At 42.3% G+C, this 19432-nt stretch overlaps 1 protein-coding gene across 2 annotated transcripts in view; it reads left to right on the top strand.

Moving 5' to 3' along the window:
* LOC150075719 (glutamate-gated chloride channel-like) overlaps positions 1 to 19432 on the top strand; it is a 713240-nt gene that overhangs the window by 649221 nt on the left and 44587 nt on the right. For both annotated transcript variants that reach the window (XM_090387634.1, XM_090387633.1), the window contains exon 6: positions 4539 to 4621. In XM_090387634.1, coding sequence (XP_090243760.1) covers positions 4539 to 4621 — 83 coding nt within the window. The remainder of the gene's footprint in view (positions 1 to 4538; positions 4622 to 19432) is intronic.

Genomic DNA, 19432 nt, shown 5'->3' with positions numbered 1-19432 from the left:
TTTGATACAGTGTCGAGTTTTTGTATCCTGAGAGATCTCCATTCCCTTGACGTGAGAGGCCACCTACCATATTTCATACAGAATTTCCTTCAGCATAGATCTTTTCAAGTTAGATACCACCATGTCCTCTCGGAAACATGTATACAAGGAGTCGCAGAGGGCTTTGTTCTTATTGCACCTTATTCGCAATAAGTATTAAATCACAACCAAATACATTCCCAACACTATGAATTCATACCTCTATGCCGGTGAGCTGACTGTTTCTTTCAGCTCATAGAACGAGCTTCATCGAATGGCAGTTCCATATCTCAATCAATAATATTCAGCTATGGATCGCAAAGAATAGGCATCGACTATCTTATCAGAAATCTAGAGTCGTTCACTTTTGTAACAAGCAGAAGATGCATCCAGATCCCGAGCTACGCCTAACAAATCATGCTATCTCAGTTGTGAACAGCATTCGTCTCCCTGTTCTTATTTTCGATAGTAAATTGAACTTTTTGGAATAGGTTAAATATCTACGGACAACTTGCCAGAAAAAGTAACGTACTCAGAGTTATTTCTTCTACATCATGGGGTGCAGATCGTTACACTTACATCATTTGTATAGAATCCTAATCAGATCTCGCCTTGATTTCGGTGCCACAGGGTATGATCCTGCTATGGAGAGCATGCGAGCACGACTCGACTTGCCCCTATTCAATATTCTGGCCTAATGATTGCTGCAGATGCTTATAGAATGTCGCCAGTTGAAAGTCTTTATATTGAAGCCCATAAACTTCCCTTAAGCCTTAGGAGAAAGATGTTACTTAACTACACAACTAGAATTCAAAAACGTACCTGCTCAACCCATTAGACCTTGGGAGCGCATGGTCTCCACTATGGGAAACGAGAACCCCTGGGGAATCGTCTACAAACTGACCATGAATAAACTCCCCCGAGGGGAAGTTATTGCCGCCACCACATTGACCCAAGGAGGCATGTCCACAACCTGGGAGCAGACCATTTCCAATATCCTGGACACAGTCTTCCACCCGACTATACAACCGGAGACAACAGAGCAGATCCAACTCTGCTTAGAAAATGAAAGCTATCAAACAGCAACGACAGAACCTCACTTCACCGTGGAGGAGCTCAAGAGTGCTGCCACCCTCATTAGGGGAAATAAATGCCCTGGACCAGACCTCTTGGAGCCCGAATTCATCAAAAAGACAGTAGAGTGTTCCCCGAACCTGTTGCTCAACCTCTTCAACCTCTGTCTTCACTGTGGCACCTTCCCGACTTCGTGGAAGAAAGCAAACGTCAAACTAATCCTGAAAAATCCGACCAAACCACCACACCTCCCAGAATCGTACAGACCGATCGCACTTCTCACAGTTGCAAGTAAACTACTTGAACGCCTTCTCTATAGACGAATAGAGCAATATTATCACAGGGCTGGCCTGGCCTCACCCAACCAGTTTGGCTTCAGGCGGGGTCGCTCAGCCGTGGATGCCTTAATACACCTACAAGAACAAGTAACAAGATGCACCAAGAAGTATTTCCTCGTGATTGCCGTGGACTTTGCTGGGGCCTTCAATGCACTTTGGTGGCCAAGCATCTTGGCAAGGCTTCGGGTTGCTGGGATCCCAGGCACCCTCTACAGGGTCATCAAGAGCTACCTCACAAACAGATCCATCAGGATTGTTGCTCCCTATGGGACCCTCTCCATGAATGCATTTCGCGGCTGTCCACAGGGTTCGGTCCTTGGACCACTACTGTGGAACATAGTAAAGGACTCCTTCCTAGCTATAGACCTTGACGAGGTAAAATCGCAGGCCTTTGCTGATGACCTCTTACTGACAGTGACAGCGGACTCAAGGACACAACTGGAGACACTGGCAAGCCGGGCTCTGTCCACCCTTCAGGACTGGGCAAAGAAAAATCAACTTAGAATATCCCCTGCAAAGACAAACTCCATTCTGCTCAATGGGTGCCTCAACCTCAGGCGTCCTCCACAAATCAAGATCGACCAGAAAACAATTAAATTCTCAAAGCAGCTAAAGTACTTAGGCATGATTCTAGATCCGAATGATTGTTTCAGTACCACCTGAAATCTTTGCGTACAAAAGTCAGACGATACACTGCATTGGTTACCAGAGTCACTCGCAGAGACTGGGGCCTAGACAGACGGGTGCTACGTCTTTTCTATAAAACCATCTTCACCCCAATAGTCACATATGCATCTGGCGCAAGGTATCAAAAAGCCACAACTGTTGTCAATAAACGAATCATTGACTCGATTCACCGATCAGTCCTTCTGACCATTACTCGAGCTTGCAGCACAGTGAGCACGCATGCCCTTGAAGGACACCAGCAAGTCCTTGCTGGTGTCCTTCCACTGGACTTAGAGATCATTCGACGGGGCCTCACGCACCACCTGGACAAGGGTATCCCACAGACATGTTTGGGATTCACCACCGACATCATCAATAGCAAGACTATGGAAAAGAAAAAGCTGCATGCTCACTTGCTGCAGGTGTGGCAGGATAGATGGGCCACCTCGAAAAAAGGCGAAATCACCAGAAAGTTTCTGCCCAACATCGGCCGGGTTTTTCCGAACTTTCCACCCTGGTTTTCCCCGGGCCTACAAGTCACATACCTACTGACAGGACATGGAGCTCTGAATGCAAAGCTATCCCTACTCGGAATACAAGAAGATCCCACCTGCACCTGCGGGGGGCTGGAGAGCTGGCAGCACCTCATGCATGATTGCCAGCTGTATGACGACCTCCGCAGTGCATTCATCACCAAAATACAGTATCTACCATACGGCCAGGAGCACCACATCTTGGACACCAGGGAAGAATATCAGGCTTTCTCCAGCTATGTACTGGCCCTGTTCACAAGACGGAGAGCTCTTATCGCAGCGAACCGCAATCAACCACTGACACAATAAGGAAATGAACAAACCTCGAAGGAAATCATCCCGCGGAAGGCGCCTGAACCCAGTGGCCTCCAATAATCAAGGCACTAAACCCTGAAGTGGACCTAAAGTTGAATAAATGAGAAATGACTCTATATGCCGTTTGTTAACCTCTGGCATGGTGCCGTGAAGGGTATTGTATGGTCGTGGTACCTGCGTGTACCGGTGAACTGTACAATAAAGATCTTATTTATTTATAAACAACATTGACGCAAACCCCCCACATGGATGGGAAATGTCACAAGAAAGACCCCACAAACGCCGACAAGCAAACCCGGACCTTTTGACGGTAAAGACTGCAGAACGGACGGGAAACACCGCATGAACGATCATGCTTCGTTCCGATCGCTCCTGGAAATGGACTAGAACCACGAGCAGCTCTGCTGCCAAATGCTATTTGGCGAGCTGAATGGGGTACCCTTACCCTATTCATCTTAAATTCCCTATCCCCGGCAGGAGGGAGAGGAGACATGCTCTGTTTCCTCCCTCCCCTGCCAACCCATCTGTTCACTTGGTGAGGCATGCGCCTGCCTCACTGACCACCTGGGGTCGCCTTCTCTATCGTCCCTATGCTTCTGCCTTTCCCCCCAGTCTTCAGGCTCTTCCCCCACTCTAACTGTATACCTTATCCATGGCAGGGGGAGATAACTCTTCTTCGTCTCCCCCACCCGCCATCCAAACTCCCCTCTGGTGTGGCATGGGCATGCCATACTGTCTAGCAGGGGTCATCTCCTCTATCGACCCCTTACTTCTACCCCCCCTCCCTCCCACTTTTACCTTTCATCTAACGTATAGCCCGCACGTCTAAATTTAATAACAAAATTCTGCCCAACCTATTAGGCCTTTTAACACATCTTTCTAGCGTTCAACCCCAACCAGCGATCTCCTAACAGCAATCTCCTTAAGAATTAACGTCAAACGCGTATATATATATATATATATATTTTTTTTTTTTTTTTATTTATTTATTTATTTTTTTTTTTAATTTTTTTTTTTTTTTAATTTTTTTTTTTTAGGTCCTAGCCACTGAAATCCCAGGAAACTAGGTGGCAGGACCTGCCGGAGCAACTCGTCATGATTCTGGACACCCGGTTAGCCACCACGTGGCAAGGTATCGGCAACGTCGGGTCCCACCAGGGGCCTGGCTGCCAATAAGCCGGACAAACAATGTGCACAACAGATCACACTGCACAGACACGGCCCACACACTTTCAAGTCTCTGGCTTGACAGTGTACTGTCCTCGATACAGCGAAACACACGCGGAGATGGGAAACCCCAGGTACCGTCTGACAGGAACATACCTTATAATGCAGAGTAACTCGCTAATATGAGACCTGATTGTAATTGGAAAACAAGAGCCAATCGACAAATTTTAATGTGATTTTCGTATTCAGCAGCATAAAATTAGAGAAGACTGGGTGTTTTCGTAATATTTTACGTATTGACTAGCGCCAGGCAATTGTTTAGTTTTTGCACTTTGTATTTTCTTTCGCAGAAACAAAGTTTCCTGTAGTGTTTAACATCTATATAATTGTTGTCGCCTTAATTTACTTTTTTTTCTTTGTTTCGCAGAATATCCCTCGTCCTCTCCTGCCCAATGGACCTCAAATTCTATCCACTGGACAAACAGACCTGCTCCATCCTAATGGCCAGCTGTGAGTATCGCGGTGCAGATTTTCTTTATGCGAATCACTGCGCTGAAATTAGAATATGCGCGCCTTCTTTTCTTTCTTCTATATGCAATGCACGGAACTGGTAAATTCCTCGTCTAGATCGTCGCTTCACCTTAAAAGTGTGGATTCTTTCGACAAGTCAATTTGTTATCGTTCCTGCACCGAAAATTATAAATGCTCGTATTTTGAAATTTTAGTCCACCTCCACTTTCCACACAAGGGTAAAAAAGTGGCACGGGATGCCCAGTTCGAACAGTGAAATGCGTATCAAATATTCCCGTCTATAATTTGATTTAAAATGGCGCAGGTAACGGATCCGATTTCAAGCGCAGAAAAGTGTTCACTCACCAGCATTATAAATGTATACACAGAAGCAAATGTACTTAACTTCGAATATCTACACGAATGTATATTGAATTATATTTGGACTTTGGGAGTTTTTCATGAATTTTGACAGCGGATGATTTTAGGAAATCGCAGTTGCCATCGTCCCACGTTAAGTCTGCGGCGATACTAACATTTGTACGGGGGAAGGTTGCCAGAGCTCATATACTCATAAATATACTCTTCTTCCTAATCTACTATTTCTTGAAAATAGCTAGTCAACTAAATCCCTATTAGTTTCATTTTCAAGTATCTTGCCACCTCTGAATTCTGCAAGAAATCCATACTCGTCGCTATTAACTTTCTTATCTGTTTCTCCAGGAAAAAAATGAAATTTACATCTCGGAGTTGCCACTGATACATTTCGTTCTTCTTTCTTTCTTTCCGCTTACGACTTTAGATTATTTGATGATTTTAAAGATTCTTTCTGCCATTTTTCTTGCTTTTTGCCTCCTTTAACGTTAATTAGGAGTTTAAACTATTGGTATTTTCCCTCACCGCTCTTTACTTTTTTAGGAAGTTCATCGGTAATGTCTTTTCCCACCACAATATAAATATGAATTCTTTAATATTTAGGAATCTGTTAGTAAAATGCTTGGCTGTCCACTGATCAAATAAAACTTTTCACAGCCTTTTGCGAAATAGAAAATTTCGAAATAGCTTCACAACTTGAATAAATTGGCGGGTATAAAATGTTATTATTATTATTACTATTTCTTATTTTATTTCTCCCAATATCATCAGGTGTGGAGACTAGGCACCAGCGAGGTGATCTGATAGAGGTGTATAAAGCCTTGAATGGTTTGAGCATGCTCAATGCTGATGGGATTCTTCCTCTCGCTCAGAATAATCACCTGAGGGGGCATAAATTCAAATTGAGGAAAGACAGATGTAGGATGGACGTGCGGAAATTTGCCATTAGCCAGCGGGTGGTTGGTTGGTGGAACAGACTTCCATCCCTTGTCGTGGAGGTTGATAGTCTAAATAAATTTAAGGCTCAGCTGGACAGGTATTTTGAACGAACAGAGGGGTGAAGTGGAAGTGGGTTTTTTTTTTTTTCTTTTTTGGCTGATGCTGCATAAGCTTGCTTTCTTGCATCAAATGCCTATACTAATGCTAATGCTAAGATAATTTTCCAAGCTCAACATCTGCCTAGAACCTGTTGGTTGATATCAAGAATCTGATGATTATGATCTGAGCTCACGTTGAACTTCAAATCGTCGGCTTAAGAGACAGAGTAAGGATTCTGAGCTAGGAAAGACTCCAAAACTGCTGCAAACAAGATTGCTGACAGCACGCTTCCTTACGGGATGCCTTTTGAGACGTCATTAATTACATGGAAGTCGTTGTGGGCCCAGGCAGGTGTCTAGGAAGTAAAAGTGACTTCAAAATTTGAAGTAAGGGTTCTGCCGGGCCGAAGTAGTGTTTCAGAATGGTAAAAAGAGCTGGGAGATGTATTTTGTCTTACACCGATATAATGTCCAGGAATATGATATCAATCTGTGATTTACTATTAATGGTAGCTGGATTCTGAAGAGGGTATCAAGAAGATTGGTAGTTGTCGATCTCCTGTGCAGAACAGTATGCAGGTACTCGGGCCTGTGCCCAAAGCAAAGCTGGGCAATTGCTGGCTGAATTACTTTTTCAACAATTTTGAGTAAAGAACAACTGATGAAGATTGGTCGCAGGTCTTTAGGAGATTCAGGTTTCTTGATCTTTGGAATGGGCTTAACATGGTAAGGTCTCCAAATTGAAGGAACTATTCCAGATTGCAGGATTTGTCTGAAAAGGTGAAGGAGAAGGCCAACTATATATGGGCTGCAAATTTTGATAATAAAGAGTGGGAAACCATCCGGACCCACATTAGCTTTGTTGGGTAGTTATGACATCAATTAATTACATCAGTTAGGGTCTCTCTAGTAACTTCGATGTCAGTCAAGTGTACCTTAGGTAACCAGTCCTCCTATCAGAGAGAGAGAGAGCGAGAGGAATCAAAATCAAGAAAATCTGCCTGCAGAAAGCTGAAATGTGCCCATTCCTGGACAAGCTTTTGGTCAATGGGTAGATGTTGATAATGCGAAAGGATCCTTCCACCCCTCTTCAACCTATCGAGAACAGCTTGGTTAAGGACTTGCCTTTTCTTTTTCTAGAAGCATGCTCTTTCTTTCTTAAAGATGGTAAGGTCTAAGGGAAGTTGGAGTTTCTGCCATTTCCGGTAGGCCTTCTGCTTCCTGATGAAAGCCGTCTTAGTTTCCTTATTAAAACCCCGATTCTACCTGTTACCGAACCTGGTGATTCTAGCTGCACCACGTAGTGCAATTTAACTTCAGTTGTTCAGACAAGAGCATAATAGCATCTTCGAACGGCTCATAATAGAGACGTCTCCAGTCAAACCCAATCATTTTTTTTTTTTTTGGCTGGTGCAGCATAAGCCATAGGCTTTCTTGCACCATGCGGCCGTTACTAATACTAATACTAACCATTGTAGAATGATCTCTGGCTTCAGATATTTAGTAGAGAAGGCTATCCTAGGCAAGTCAGTGGAGAATTCGTCAGGGAACCCAAGGGAATTGCTCTGTAAGGATAGTTCACATGCGATTGGTGAGTGATCAGATTGGAATCGAAAGTTGCTGAATAGGAATTTGATGTCTTGCAAGTTGTGGAAGATTAGGTCCAGCGTTTGACTCGCCCTAGTTGGTTGCGTCGCTAATCGTGTAAGATTAAAGGCCCCAAGAGTGGCCTGATGGCCCACAAGAGCATCCCTATGCCTTGGTAGCGGCAAGTTAACATCACCTGCTGCAACGGTTGGAATTTTAGCACTAAGTTGGTTGCTAACCACGTGAGCAGCTAAGCTCTAGTCTTCATTGTGGTCTGGGGTCATTGGCAGCATTGGATTTGCTGAAGAGGACTCCTCAGCGTCGTGCAGACTGCCTCAAATTCCTATCCAAGTTGTTCGACTGGCTCACTCGTGTCCGTATTGGCCGGAATCGATCGTTAAATAGGATTTCAAAACCTCCGCCCCACCCGCTAATCCTATGATTCGCTATGTGTTTGTAAGGGGTGTTAAAAGGAGTAAGATCAAGCTGTCTGTCCGCTGTTAACCATGTATATCTAATTAAGCATCACATCAAACTCCGTATATCTAATTAAGTATGACATCAAACTCCTTAAGAAATAGGAGGTCTGGAGACAATGACGCTAGTTTTTTAGGCTCTGTACATTCTGCATAAACCAAAGAATCTCTCCTTCGTGTGAACCTGGTAGCAAGTTATCCTTTTGTAGTTATGGCTGCTTATCTCGTCTGCGTCCACTGTAGGCGATCGATCTGCTCCTGTCTTGGAACGGCTTTATGAGGGTGCCTACGGGCCAGCAGCTAGAATCCAAGACGATATGTTTTGCATTCGCAGGGCAGGAGATGATAAAGGAAGAATAGGTTCGATGTCTAGTTTTGGTAGCCTTTGCGTCTAAGTTGATCCCATGCTCTTGGGCAAAGAGGTGCCCTGATACTTTCCGCTTTTGTTGCTGGTCCCAGTCTGGAAACAAAAATTCTCTCTCGGGTCTGGACAGCTGAAATCTTATATATCTCCTCAAGTCTCCTCGGCAGAGGGACCGAGGTGGGTTCGGTTTGATCCGACCTATTAGGCTCTTGGGATGGAATTCTGTTCCCCTGTGTTTTTACAGTCAAAACGCTTGGGGCGCAAGCCATTTGCGGGTTATGCCTGACTAATTGCGCATGGGAGTTAAATTGATCAGAGAGATAGAAGTCATCCGCTTGAGCGTAAATCCGCTCCTCCCTGTTTTGACGTGGAGTTTCTCTCATCTCCATCATGTTGTAACAGTGATGAGTCTGGCTTAGAACCTGGCCACCAGGCTTCTCCTGACGTTTTCTGCAAGGTTGGTAGAGTTTAGATTCACCAGGAATCATGCATTTATCCTGAGTAAAAGGACTGTCAGCCTGGAAGGTCGGACCACGCTCATTGGGGCCAGTGTGCGGGGGATGAGTACCCAAAGGGTTCAACATCACGGTCGCGGCTACGATCTGTTGGGTTGTTCTGTCTGCAAAAGAAACTCTCTTACCCATGGTATAAAGTGCAATTAAATCCATTGAAAAAATAATTCAAGAACATTTTAAGATTCGATGAGGATTTTAAAATCCTGGTTCTTTTATTTTTTTAATTTTTAACTGAAATATTTTAATAAGGGTCTAAGTCAGATCGCTTTAGTCCAGGAATCAGTAGTACAAAATAAACAGCCGTCTGTACAAGAGGTGAAAATAAGCCTTGATAAAGTCTCAGAACAGTGCTAAATGTATGAATGCGTATGAACTTAATAACACGTAATAACAAAACTTAATCACACAATTCGAGTTGACTGTGTATCAAGCCGTAAGAACAGACCATCAGACTTACCTGGTCATCTCGGCATGGTTTCAATTATGTTCAGAATCTTATGGGAGTGGAGAGGCAAATCATCTCGTTCGTGCAACTTGGTTTATTATATCAGTCGACGCCCAAGCTCAATTGTTTTGATAATATCCAACTCTCCGGAATTGGTGAGTTGGATATTGTATTAAAACCATTGTATTGAAAATACTGTATTGAAACCTGTGGTACTTAAGACTATCCAGAATGGCATTCATTCATTTAAGAATTCTAACAAAATATTCCCGGTAAATTTCAATGTACACCTTTCGAACGTAACCTTACAGACCTCTGCTCATCTTGTCTATATAATAGTTTCCAAAATATTTATTTATTTATTTTTAACATATAATATACACAACAGGCATTCACCCAGTTAAAGTGTATAACAGAGCAAGGTTGTACAAAACATAAAAATAAATAGTAGACTAATACACTTTGTACAATGAAAGTTAATTTTCAAACGGGAAGAGTTCAATTAATGAAAATAAAAAAAAAAGATATTCATTACGTCAAGTCCAGCGCCATGAAAGCAGGTTGCTGCTGGACACACAAACACGCACACGAGTTAATGAGGACATCTTTAGCCCAGAACCCATCCGTCAATCAGTCAACCTACTCCAAATGGTTCTGTGAAACTGTTTCTTGTTCACAGCCATATCCAAGTCAAACTTGTTCATGAGCGCCAATGTTCTTTTGAAGGAGTTCCTGGATATCCCTAGTCTAGAATTACCGATGTGGAATGTAGTCTTCTGTCTAGTAGCCACCGCTGGAGCGTAAAGGTCAATATGGCACAGAAGATCCGGCAGGTAGTTGAACCAGCGAAGATGTGGTACAACAGTTTTAAATCAAGAACAGTTCGCTGAGTTTCCAGAGATTGAAGCTTGAAGTAAGAACAGAGATTCCGGTAGAATATTCTGTGGTAAAACATGGGGTTACATCTGGAAAGATAGTGGATAAATTTCATCTGGAGCGATTCTATTTGCTGTATCAAGTATGCATAGTGTGGGTTCCATATAGGAGAAGCAAACTCCACTATAGGGAGTATAGTTGTCTTGAATAGGAGCACAGAGAACTGAGGATCTTGAAATCTGTACGTCTGCGGTTTAATGAAGCCAATTTGTTTTTTCGCTTGGTTTAATATAATTATAACATGTTTATCAAATCCACATGTAGCAGTAAAAGTAATTTCAAGATCTTTAACTTCGTTAACTCTGGAAATCTGCATCTCCTTGATGTAATATCCATTAACTAAAGCCTTAGTTTTCCTCGAAGCTGCAAAGGAAATAGAGCTGCATTTCCTAGTATTAACCTCCAGACCATTCAAAGCAACCCAATCAGCAAAGGAGTTGAGAGAGCAAGGTTAACCACATCATCTTGACTGCTGATACGTGAATATAGTTTCACATCATCGGCAAACATTAGTGTCTTGATACCACCTCTCTCCACAAATTGCGGTAGATCGTTGTATCGTTATATTTTCCTTACACGAAGGTGCCCTGATTTCAAAAGCTGGTTGTTCGCACCCGAAACCCCACCAGGTTGAAGCTGAAAACTATGAAGACCACCCCTGAAAGGTTACCAACCCACTGTCTCCTCCTACACATCAGGTGGAAACCACACCACCGAAGCGATTGAGTGCGAATGAATGTTAAGTCGCGCAATGTTCTTTTTTGCCCTCTTCAGCGATTCATTTGCTCGATCGATATCAGCCGAATAAGACCGCTCTCACCTGAGCAGTTATTAAGTCCCCGACGGACAAAAGGCCCCTTTTTAGCTAATTAAGTATGGCATGAATATAATGAAACCGTAATCGCGTTCTGTTCAGAAACCGCTAACAGCATCCTGCACGGGCATTATTTATTACCCCACGGTTCGGTGAACGGCAGACACGTCTGGCTTTAATTAGCGGCAGAGTGTGTTAAAATTGGCATCCGGGAACGACCTGGAACGATGGTTGATGGACATTCTTTCTGTTCGCGATCGCAAAAACTAAATTGCGCCCTCTCATTTGACACAGCATTCACTCTTCTTTGTTGTTCCCCGCTGTTTAAGTGCTCGTCATTACGTACGCATTAATCTGCACCCTTGCTATTTGAATGTCACTCTACCATCTTGTTATTTGGGTGTTACATCGATGACGTGTCTTTTTCTGGACTCGTTTGATTCATGTTTTTGGTCTCCTTTCTAATTCAAACTGTCGCTTTCGTATTGACAGACAGACAGATGTTAAGAAGTTCATTAAGCAAGAAATAATCCTCCATCGCCTCACTACGTATAAATGGAACTGTCTGTTAGAAAAGTCAGGGCCTGAAGCTGCTTCCATCCTGGCTGAAGAATTATTTCAAATAGCTTGTGTTGGTGCGTCTAAGGAGATTCGGATCTCACATCGATCTAACTGGTGATTTAACAACAATATGAAGGTTGTGTTTGTAAGAAAACAAAAGGCTTACAGAAAATGGCAGAAAACCAGAACCGCTGAAGACTACATCGCTTACAAAAAAGAACGAGGCCTGTTTCTTAAAGCACAAACGCCAAGAGTACAACTTTCAATTTCTAAAAAGCTTAAACAGTCTAAAAGAATCAATAACAACAAGAATACCAACTTCACCATGGATGAAACTTTATTTAGGGTATGGGCGAACAGTACCTTCGGAATCTCTCCAGACCCTAATTTAAAGAATAACTCTCTCGCACCAGACAATACCAGTTGGCTGGTAAATTACATGAATAACATGACTCCATCCGGATCCAATCTTGATATCAGACCTCTACTAACAGAAATCACCATAACCAAAGAAAATGTAATTCAGGCATTAAATAGTCTCCCAAATAAATCCACTTCTGGCCCCGATATGTTCCCCCTCTTCATCATGAAAGTAAGCAGTCCTCCATTCATCATCGAGGTCTTGCTACACATATTTAGAGAAACCCTACACACTGGAATTATCCCTGAAATATGGAAACATTATATTGTTAAACCCATGCCTAAAGTCAAACATCCGAAAGACAAGAAGGATTTTCGTCCAATCTCTATAAGCTGCAATTTACTAAACGTTTTCGAGAAGACTCTGCTGCCAATTCTTGTTATGCATTTTTTCCATAAAAGACCACCATATTTACACACTGTGATTCCAAGGAGATCAGCTGTGATTAATCTAATGGACACCCTATTTCGGATCCAAATGACTCTGAGCGCCAAAGAACAGATTGATGTAGTATTTTTAGACATTAAAGCTGCTTTCGATAATGTCTCAATCAATTCCTTGATGACAATACTTGAAAGGCATTTCAGAATACAGGGAGGCCTATTAAAAGTCATCGTTTCCATTCTCAAACAAAGGCATTTGAGAGTAGAACATAGAACCTTCCAATCGAACCACGTCGTCTACAGAGGAGTCCCCCAAGGTGGCGTCCTTTCCCCACTATTTTTTGCTGCCGCTTTGGACCCCTTCCTCTCTACGCATCCTGACTGCAGCTCTTACGCAGATGATATAAAACTCTTCATCTCGTCAAAACACGGTGACAAATCTGAAGCAATCAACGCCCATGCCACTGCCCTAATAGAAGAACTTGACCATTATCTTGAGAATATTGGCCTATCCATAAATCCGACCAAGTCAGCACAAATGTCTTTCACCAACCTGAAGAAGAAGATGAACATAAACATCTACATAAATGGTATTAGAGTGCAAAAGGTTTCTCATCACACTGATCTAGGGCTCACCTGGGATGAAGGCCTGACCTTCCAACAGCACTTTGCCAACACAAAGCAAAAACTCTATCAGCAACGTGGGCGATAAGACAGGAACTTACTGGAGTAAACAACCAAAAACTTGCCACTCACTACATACAAACATGTCTTGTTCCGATTCCCATGTATGCCTCGACGATCTGGTCCTCTGCTTCCCTCACTAACATCAAAAAATTCATGGGTATCGAGTACTGGATTTTAAGGTGGTTGAACCGTGTTAATGGCCTCCCTTTCACCATCTCGAGATCAATCATGTATGCTAACCTTGGTTGCACCCCTTGGAATCAGTTGCTCATTACAGGAAATCTGCGTAATCTCTGTCAACTCCTCACCGATCGCTTTGACGCTCCAAATGTCCATAATCTTGTGCAGGTCCTAGGCTTTCCCGCGTCCTTTTCAATAGTTCATGGATTCCCCTAAGAAGCGTATTACAGAATTTAACTATGCTTAGAAGATGTTTTCCGTCTAACGTCCTCCAAACGTACAACACCCTGAAGATTGATCCCCATAAGTTCTGTGATGAGAAAGCGTACAGATCTGAGAAGATACAGGACATATACCACCACATAAAACTGTAGAAGTTTCCTGATTATCTCCTTCAGGATGGAATCTCCCATGAACTCTACTTTGCTGAAGAATTAATTTGTTTTAAATCATTATGTGTTTTGTATGTATATGTATTGACTGTATATGCACACATTAGGACGCGTATGTGTTTATATGTCTCTCTCTCTCTCTCTACCTTTTGCTCGTGTCACTGTATATATTTTTATCTGCTATATTTGCTCACTTTAGATGTTATTTTGTTGGATAAAGAAACTAATGTTTATAATATTATATAGAAACTGTTGTTTCTATAAAATAGAAATAATAATAATATGCGTAATTTATGTACGCTTCTATGTTTGCTGTCTAAGTTATAATGTACAAATGTATATAGGCACCCTCCTAGCTGAAGGCTGTTCAGGGGTGAAGCATATGGAATAAATTGAATAAAAAAAAAAAAAAAGTAGCTTCCAGACGGTAGGTTTTATTCCCGTCTTTACGCTAGCACAAAATGACTAAAATTTAACGTGATTTCGTACATCCTGTCATTCAAATACTTCTGTGACCCAGTTGGCTGTTGTCTTTGATTCCATACAAGATATCTAAAAAGACTACTATACACTTTTCATGTTGGAAACATATGTCATTTTGCATTATCGCTTCGATATGTAATTAAATTTTCTGCATTTAACCTGCTGATATCTGTGGAAAGTTGAGACTCGAGTTATCATTTAGAGGTTTCACAGCGGTGTCACTTGCTGAGGAGGTTGTGAAAAATTGGCACGCAGGAAAGGTATGCTTCCCATAAGATTGAAATCTAATACTATTACCTACTGAGCATTAAATTTTCTATAATGTGAAATATCTATAATGTCTAATCGGAGACATTGCATATTATAGAAATGGTTACCTTTCATACTCTCTCTCTCTCTCTCTCTCTTCGTCCACTTAAGTTTTTTCGATTTGAAAGGTTGCCAAACTGAACATTTATTATCATACAAACTTGACTAACTATATAACTGTATTTATAGCAAGAAGCGAGAGAGAAAAGCGACCAGATATCTGAACGCTTTTCTCTCTTACCTGTAATCATTTTTTAAGTTAATGTTTTAATTGTGGAGTCATCTGACCTCTCGGCTTTGACAGTCACTGTGTGTTCTTCGTCGTCTTCAAAAAAAATACGGCCCCACAATCCCTGTGGAAACTCCGATAGCACACCACTCGACAACCTTTGGGCGACTATGAGGTTTTTCATGAAAAGTTTTAACCCCAATGACTATATGGTACCCGGAGACTCCTCTCATCGAGACCTACTGAAAGGCGTATATTTCATGATCGACTGTCCAACAGGTAACAATATTTTCTTAATAGTTTATCTGTAATTGCACTCAAATGACCACTGTTCATAAATAATGAGCTGCAGTTAAGGTCACAGCTAACAGCAATAAAGCCCACTCACTAATCCCTGCACCGAAGGGGAACGCTATACTAATCTCATGTTACAATAGCGTAATTCATCCGCTGTAAATGCTTTAATTAGTGTGACTCCGTTACAAAAAGAGGCCACTCCTGCTGAATTTTCTGAAAGGTACCTAGCTTAAAACACCACCTGACAACTGCGTAAATCCAGCGTGCTTCTCCGTATAAAACAGTTTAACCTTGCCTGTCCTGACGCGTCTACAGCGGAATTTCACAATTTCACTCTAGGAATACGTGTATCATCTTTAAACGTGATGGATTCCGGTTCCAGTCGTCTGACGTCATGCGATGAATGCAAGAAGGCATCTACTGTACTGACCTGTACTGCTGAATGTAGAAGGAATCTATGCCGGGAATCTATGCAGCGGAGTCGCAAATTTAAGACGCCTTTCCTCTATTAAGAGAGCTCGTTCGGGATGTTCGCGTTGTAAGAAAGCTATCGGTAGAAGTCGCAAACCACAAGTAAGGAAGTCACCCAGACTGACTGAGACTGAAGCTAGCCCGGTATCGCAGGATAAATGTACAAGAAGCCAACCCACCAATCACTCAGAAACGAATTTTTATATTATTTTTAATATTATTATTATTATTATCAGTTTATTCAAGAAACACCCCTGTACAGATATTATCTAGGAGGGTGGCTAATACATACATCCAACTAAACTTATTAGAGTGTAACATAGGATAAAATATCAGAAAATACATAAGATATATAAAATATAGAGGAAAAATTACATAGATACAGAAATCATATATTCATAGAACAATTACAAAACAATATCGGGATACAGTGGCCGTAAATGAGAGCCACGATGCTAATTTTGATGTTTCAGCCTACATTAAGCCAGTTGCCCCCAGAACGCAACTATATAGAAATCGATGTAGACGGAGGCATACTAGTGATAGCACACTATATTCTAAACAGCATTATAATGAAACCTTGGCTTATGCTGGTTTTGGGAAGAGTATTGAAAACCTAAACAAATATAACCAAATGCAGAACAGCTCGAGCGAGTCTAGACGTCCCAAATGAAATATCCAACTCGCCTATGGAAACTTGCCTAGGATCAAACAAAAAAGCTGAGTATCAACAAGTCGATAACCAAAACTGAATGACATCCAAACACCTGATATGAGTGAAAAGCAGCAAATCAAAAAGCCAATCGACCTCCGTCCCGCATCCATTAAAACAACTGTTCCCACCATACAGGAAAAAGCCTACCACAATCCTCCATCTCACAACATTGTTATGCTTCCCGAACGGCACAATCTTGAAGAGATGGTGAAACCAATGAAAAAGAACCTGACAAAACTGCATATGGATAATTATCGATTCAAAATTCAAAACACTGAGATTAGAGATGAACTGTTACTGCTCAGAAAACAAATTAAGGACCTAACTTTCCTAGTCACCGACTTAGTTAACCTTTCAGAGCTCTCCAAACTTGGTGATGCCTCCATCATTACCAAATCCTTTCATCACAGGAACTTGTTAAGCTATATAAATCCAAAGCCGATGCTGAGAGAATTACAGAAGTTGAACCTCACAACAGACAACCTGACAACAACAGAGTATGTCTAACAAGCCCCGCGAACCAACCTATGCAGACCCGACAAAACCACAGCACCCAGTCTTCTGCCCCAGGTGCTACCATCAAGGCTCTCCTGTGTTTAGAGTACTGGGAGCTGAAATGGTTAAACAGGATCACTACGGAGACATTTAAAATCTCGAGCTATTTTATATGCCAACTTGGATGTCACGCCTTGGTCTCTCATAATTGTCACCAAGAACATTCTCACGCTTGCAAAACTGCTGACCGGGAGACTCGACTCGCCGAAAACTGATTACCTGCTGACTCGGCCCCGCATGACGCAAAGGTAGGCGAATAGGACACCATCCCCTCCACTGAGTACCGCGCTCAGGCAGCTGGGAAGCCTTCTAACACCATTAAGATGTACAACGATCTTCAAGCAGAGCCAGAAAAGCTTTGCACAGAGAAGAGGTTCAGGACTGAAATGTTTCAGAATGCATTACTCCACCTATAGCTTTGGAGTGAAGCCCACAGATGAAAACAAAAGAGAATGTAGGAAATGAAGAATTAACTGGTCGGGACTATTTTTGATCCGCACTGGTGCTCCTGTTATGTTTACATTATACGTCTTGTCTTTCTGTTATCTCGTTGTAAATAGCGGTGTAGATGTGAACATTTTCTTATTCCATGTAAAACTGCAAATTATGCTTGTGCTCTCTCTCTCTCTCTCTCTCTGCCTGTTATGTAAAATAAGGCAATGATATGAATAATATAATTAATTAGACAATGTATAATTTGTATAATTTATTAAGACAATGATATGTATAAATTATAAATGAATAATTATGTATATAACTTATATTTGTATATATGAATGTGCATCCCCTGGTTAATAGCCGTAACTCCGGCTACTCCGGCTACTCCTTTCTCCCGCTTCCTTAACAAGCATTCACAAGGAGACCATCAATTAGGACCTCTCAGCTCCCTTTCTACAACTATCGCTCCACAGAACTCGAACCATCCTATGACTCTAACAACAGTGAACGAGACTCTCGGCCTGAAACCATGAGAAACCATCATCAAGGAGAGGAACCTGCACACATTGGCTCAACTCCTTTGTGGCCAAATGGATTCACCCGACATTTGGGAAGTGACGACAAACCCTCTGACCACCGAACCAAAACCGGTGCAGTGCAACACCTTTTCCATGACCTTCACTACAAAACCTGCAGTACCTAGGATCAGTGTTTCCGGCTAATACGGTAGGACCATATAACTTCCTTGGAATCGATGCCTCTGCTTACTGCAGCTCGAAACGCTACAGACAAGACATCCTGAAAGAACTGTACAAAGTAGGACTATTGGCTGTACCACCTTCACAGTTTTGAAACTTCAATGTTATATCATGTCAGCTTACTTGTAAATACAATAAGGTATAAGGTATGGAGACTAGGCACCAGCGAGGTGATCTGATAGAGGTGTATAAAGCCTTGAATGGTTTGAGCATGCTCAATGCTGATGGGATTCTTCCTCTAGCTCAGAATAATCACCTGAGAGGGCATAAATTCAAATTGAGAAAGGACAGATGTAGGATAGACGTGCGGAAATTTGCCTTTAGCCAGCGGGTGGTTGGTTTGTGGAACAGACTTCTATCCCTTGTCGTGGAAATTGATAGCCTAAATAAGTTTAAGCTCAGCTGGACAGATATTTTGAACGAACAGAGGGGTGAAGTGGTTTTTTTTTGGCTGATGCTGCATAAGCTTGCTTTCTTGCATCAAATGCCTCTACTAATGCTAATGCTAGTATGTTTGTGTCAGACGGTACCTGGGATTTCTCCCATCTCCGCGTGTGTTCGCTGTGTCGAGAACAGTACACTGTCAAGCCAGAGACTTGAAAGTGTGTGGGCCATGTCTGTGCAGTGTGGTGTGTTGTGCCCATTGTTTGTCCAGCTTATTGACCGCCAGTCCAATAAGCCGGATGAAAATTTTGGTGAAATGTGAAAAATTAGGGTGAAAATTTTGCCCGACGTTGCCCATACCTCGCCACGTGGAGGCTAGCCGAGTGTGTCCAGTATCACAACAAGTTGCTGTGGCAGGTCCTGCCTCCTAGTTTCCTGGGATTTCAGTGGCTAGGACCTTAAAAAAAATTACGCGTTTCACATTAATGCCTTATGGGATTGCGGTTAGGAAATCGCTGGTTGGGGTTGAACGCTAGACAAATGTGTTAAAAGGCTTAATAAGTCGGGCAAATTTTTGATGTTATTAAATTTAGACATGTGAGGGCTATACGCTTGATAAAAGATAATAGTGTTAGTTGTCATAGAGATTTACACGAAACCTGTAGAATTTAGACGTTGATTAGAATTTGCCGGCATTGTTAAAGGGTGTACTCGGTCGGTTTAGTGAGAGGGGGGAGACAGTACTGGGGGAAACAGATAGAAGAATAGGGACGATAGAGTAGGCAGCCCCCAAGAGGTCAGTGGAGACGAGCTCCAACAGCCGAAGTATAGGGGAGGCAGGTGGGAGGAGACAGAGACCTGACTCCTCCCTCCCTCCTCTGCCTTGGGATGTGGTTTTAAATTGAACCCGGTTATAGTACCCAATTCAGATCAACAATGGCGTGTTGGCAGCAAAACCGCAGTATATCTTTGTCGGTAATGGTTGTAATGTCTTTGCAG

The sequence above is a fragment of the Mastigoproctus giganteus genome, chromosome 13 (assembly GCF_048544385.1).
Source record: "Mastigoproctus giganteus isolate SK-2022 chromosome 13, ASM4854438v1, whole genome shotgun sequence".
In the NCBI taxonomy this organism is placed as follows: domain Eukaryota; kingdom Metazoa; phylum Arthropoda; class Arachnida; order Uropygi; family Thelyphonidae; genus Mastigoproctus; species Mastigoproctus giganteus.
This window is presented reverse-complemented; position numbering and strand designations above follow the sequence as displayed.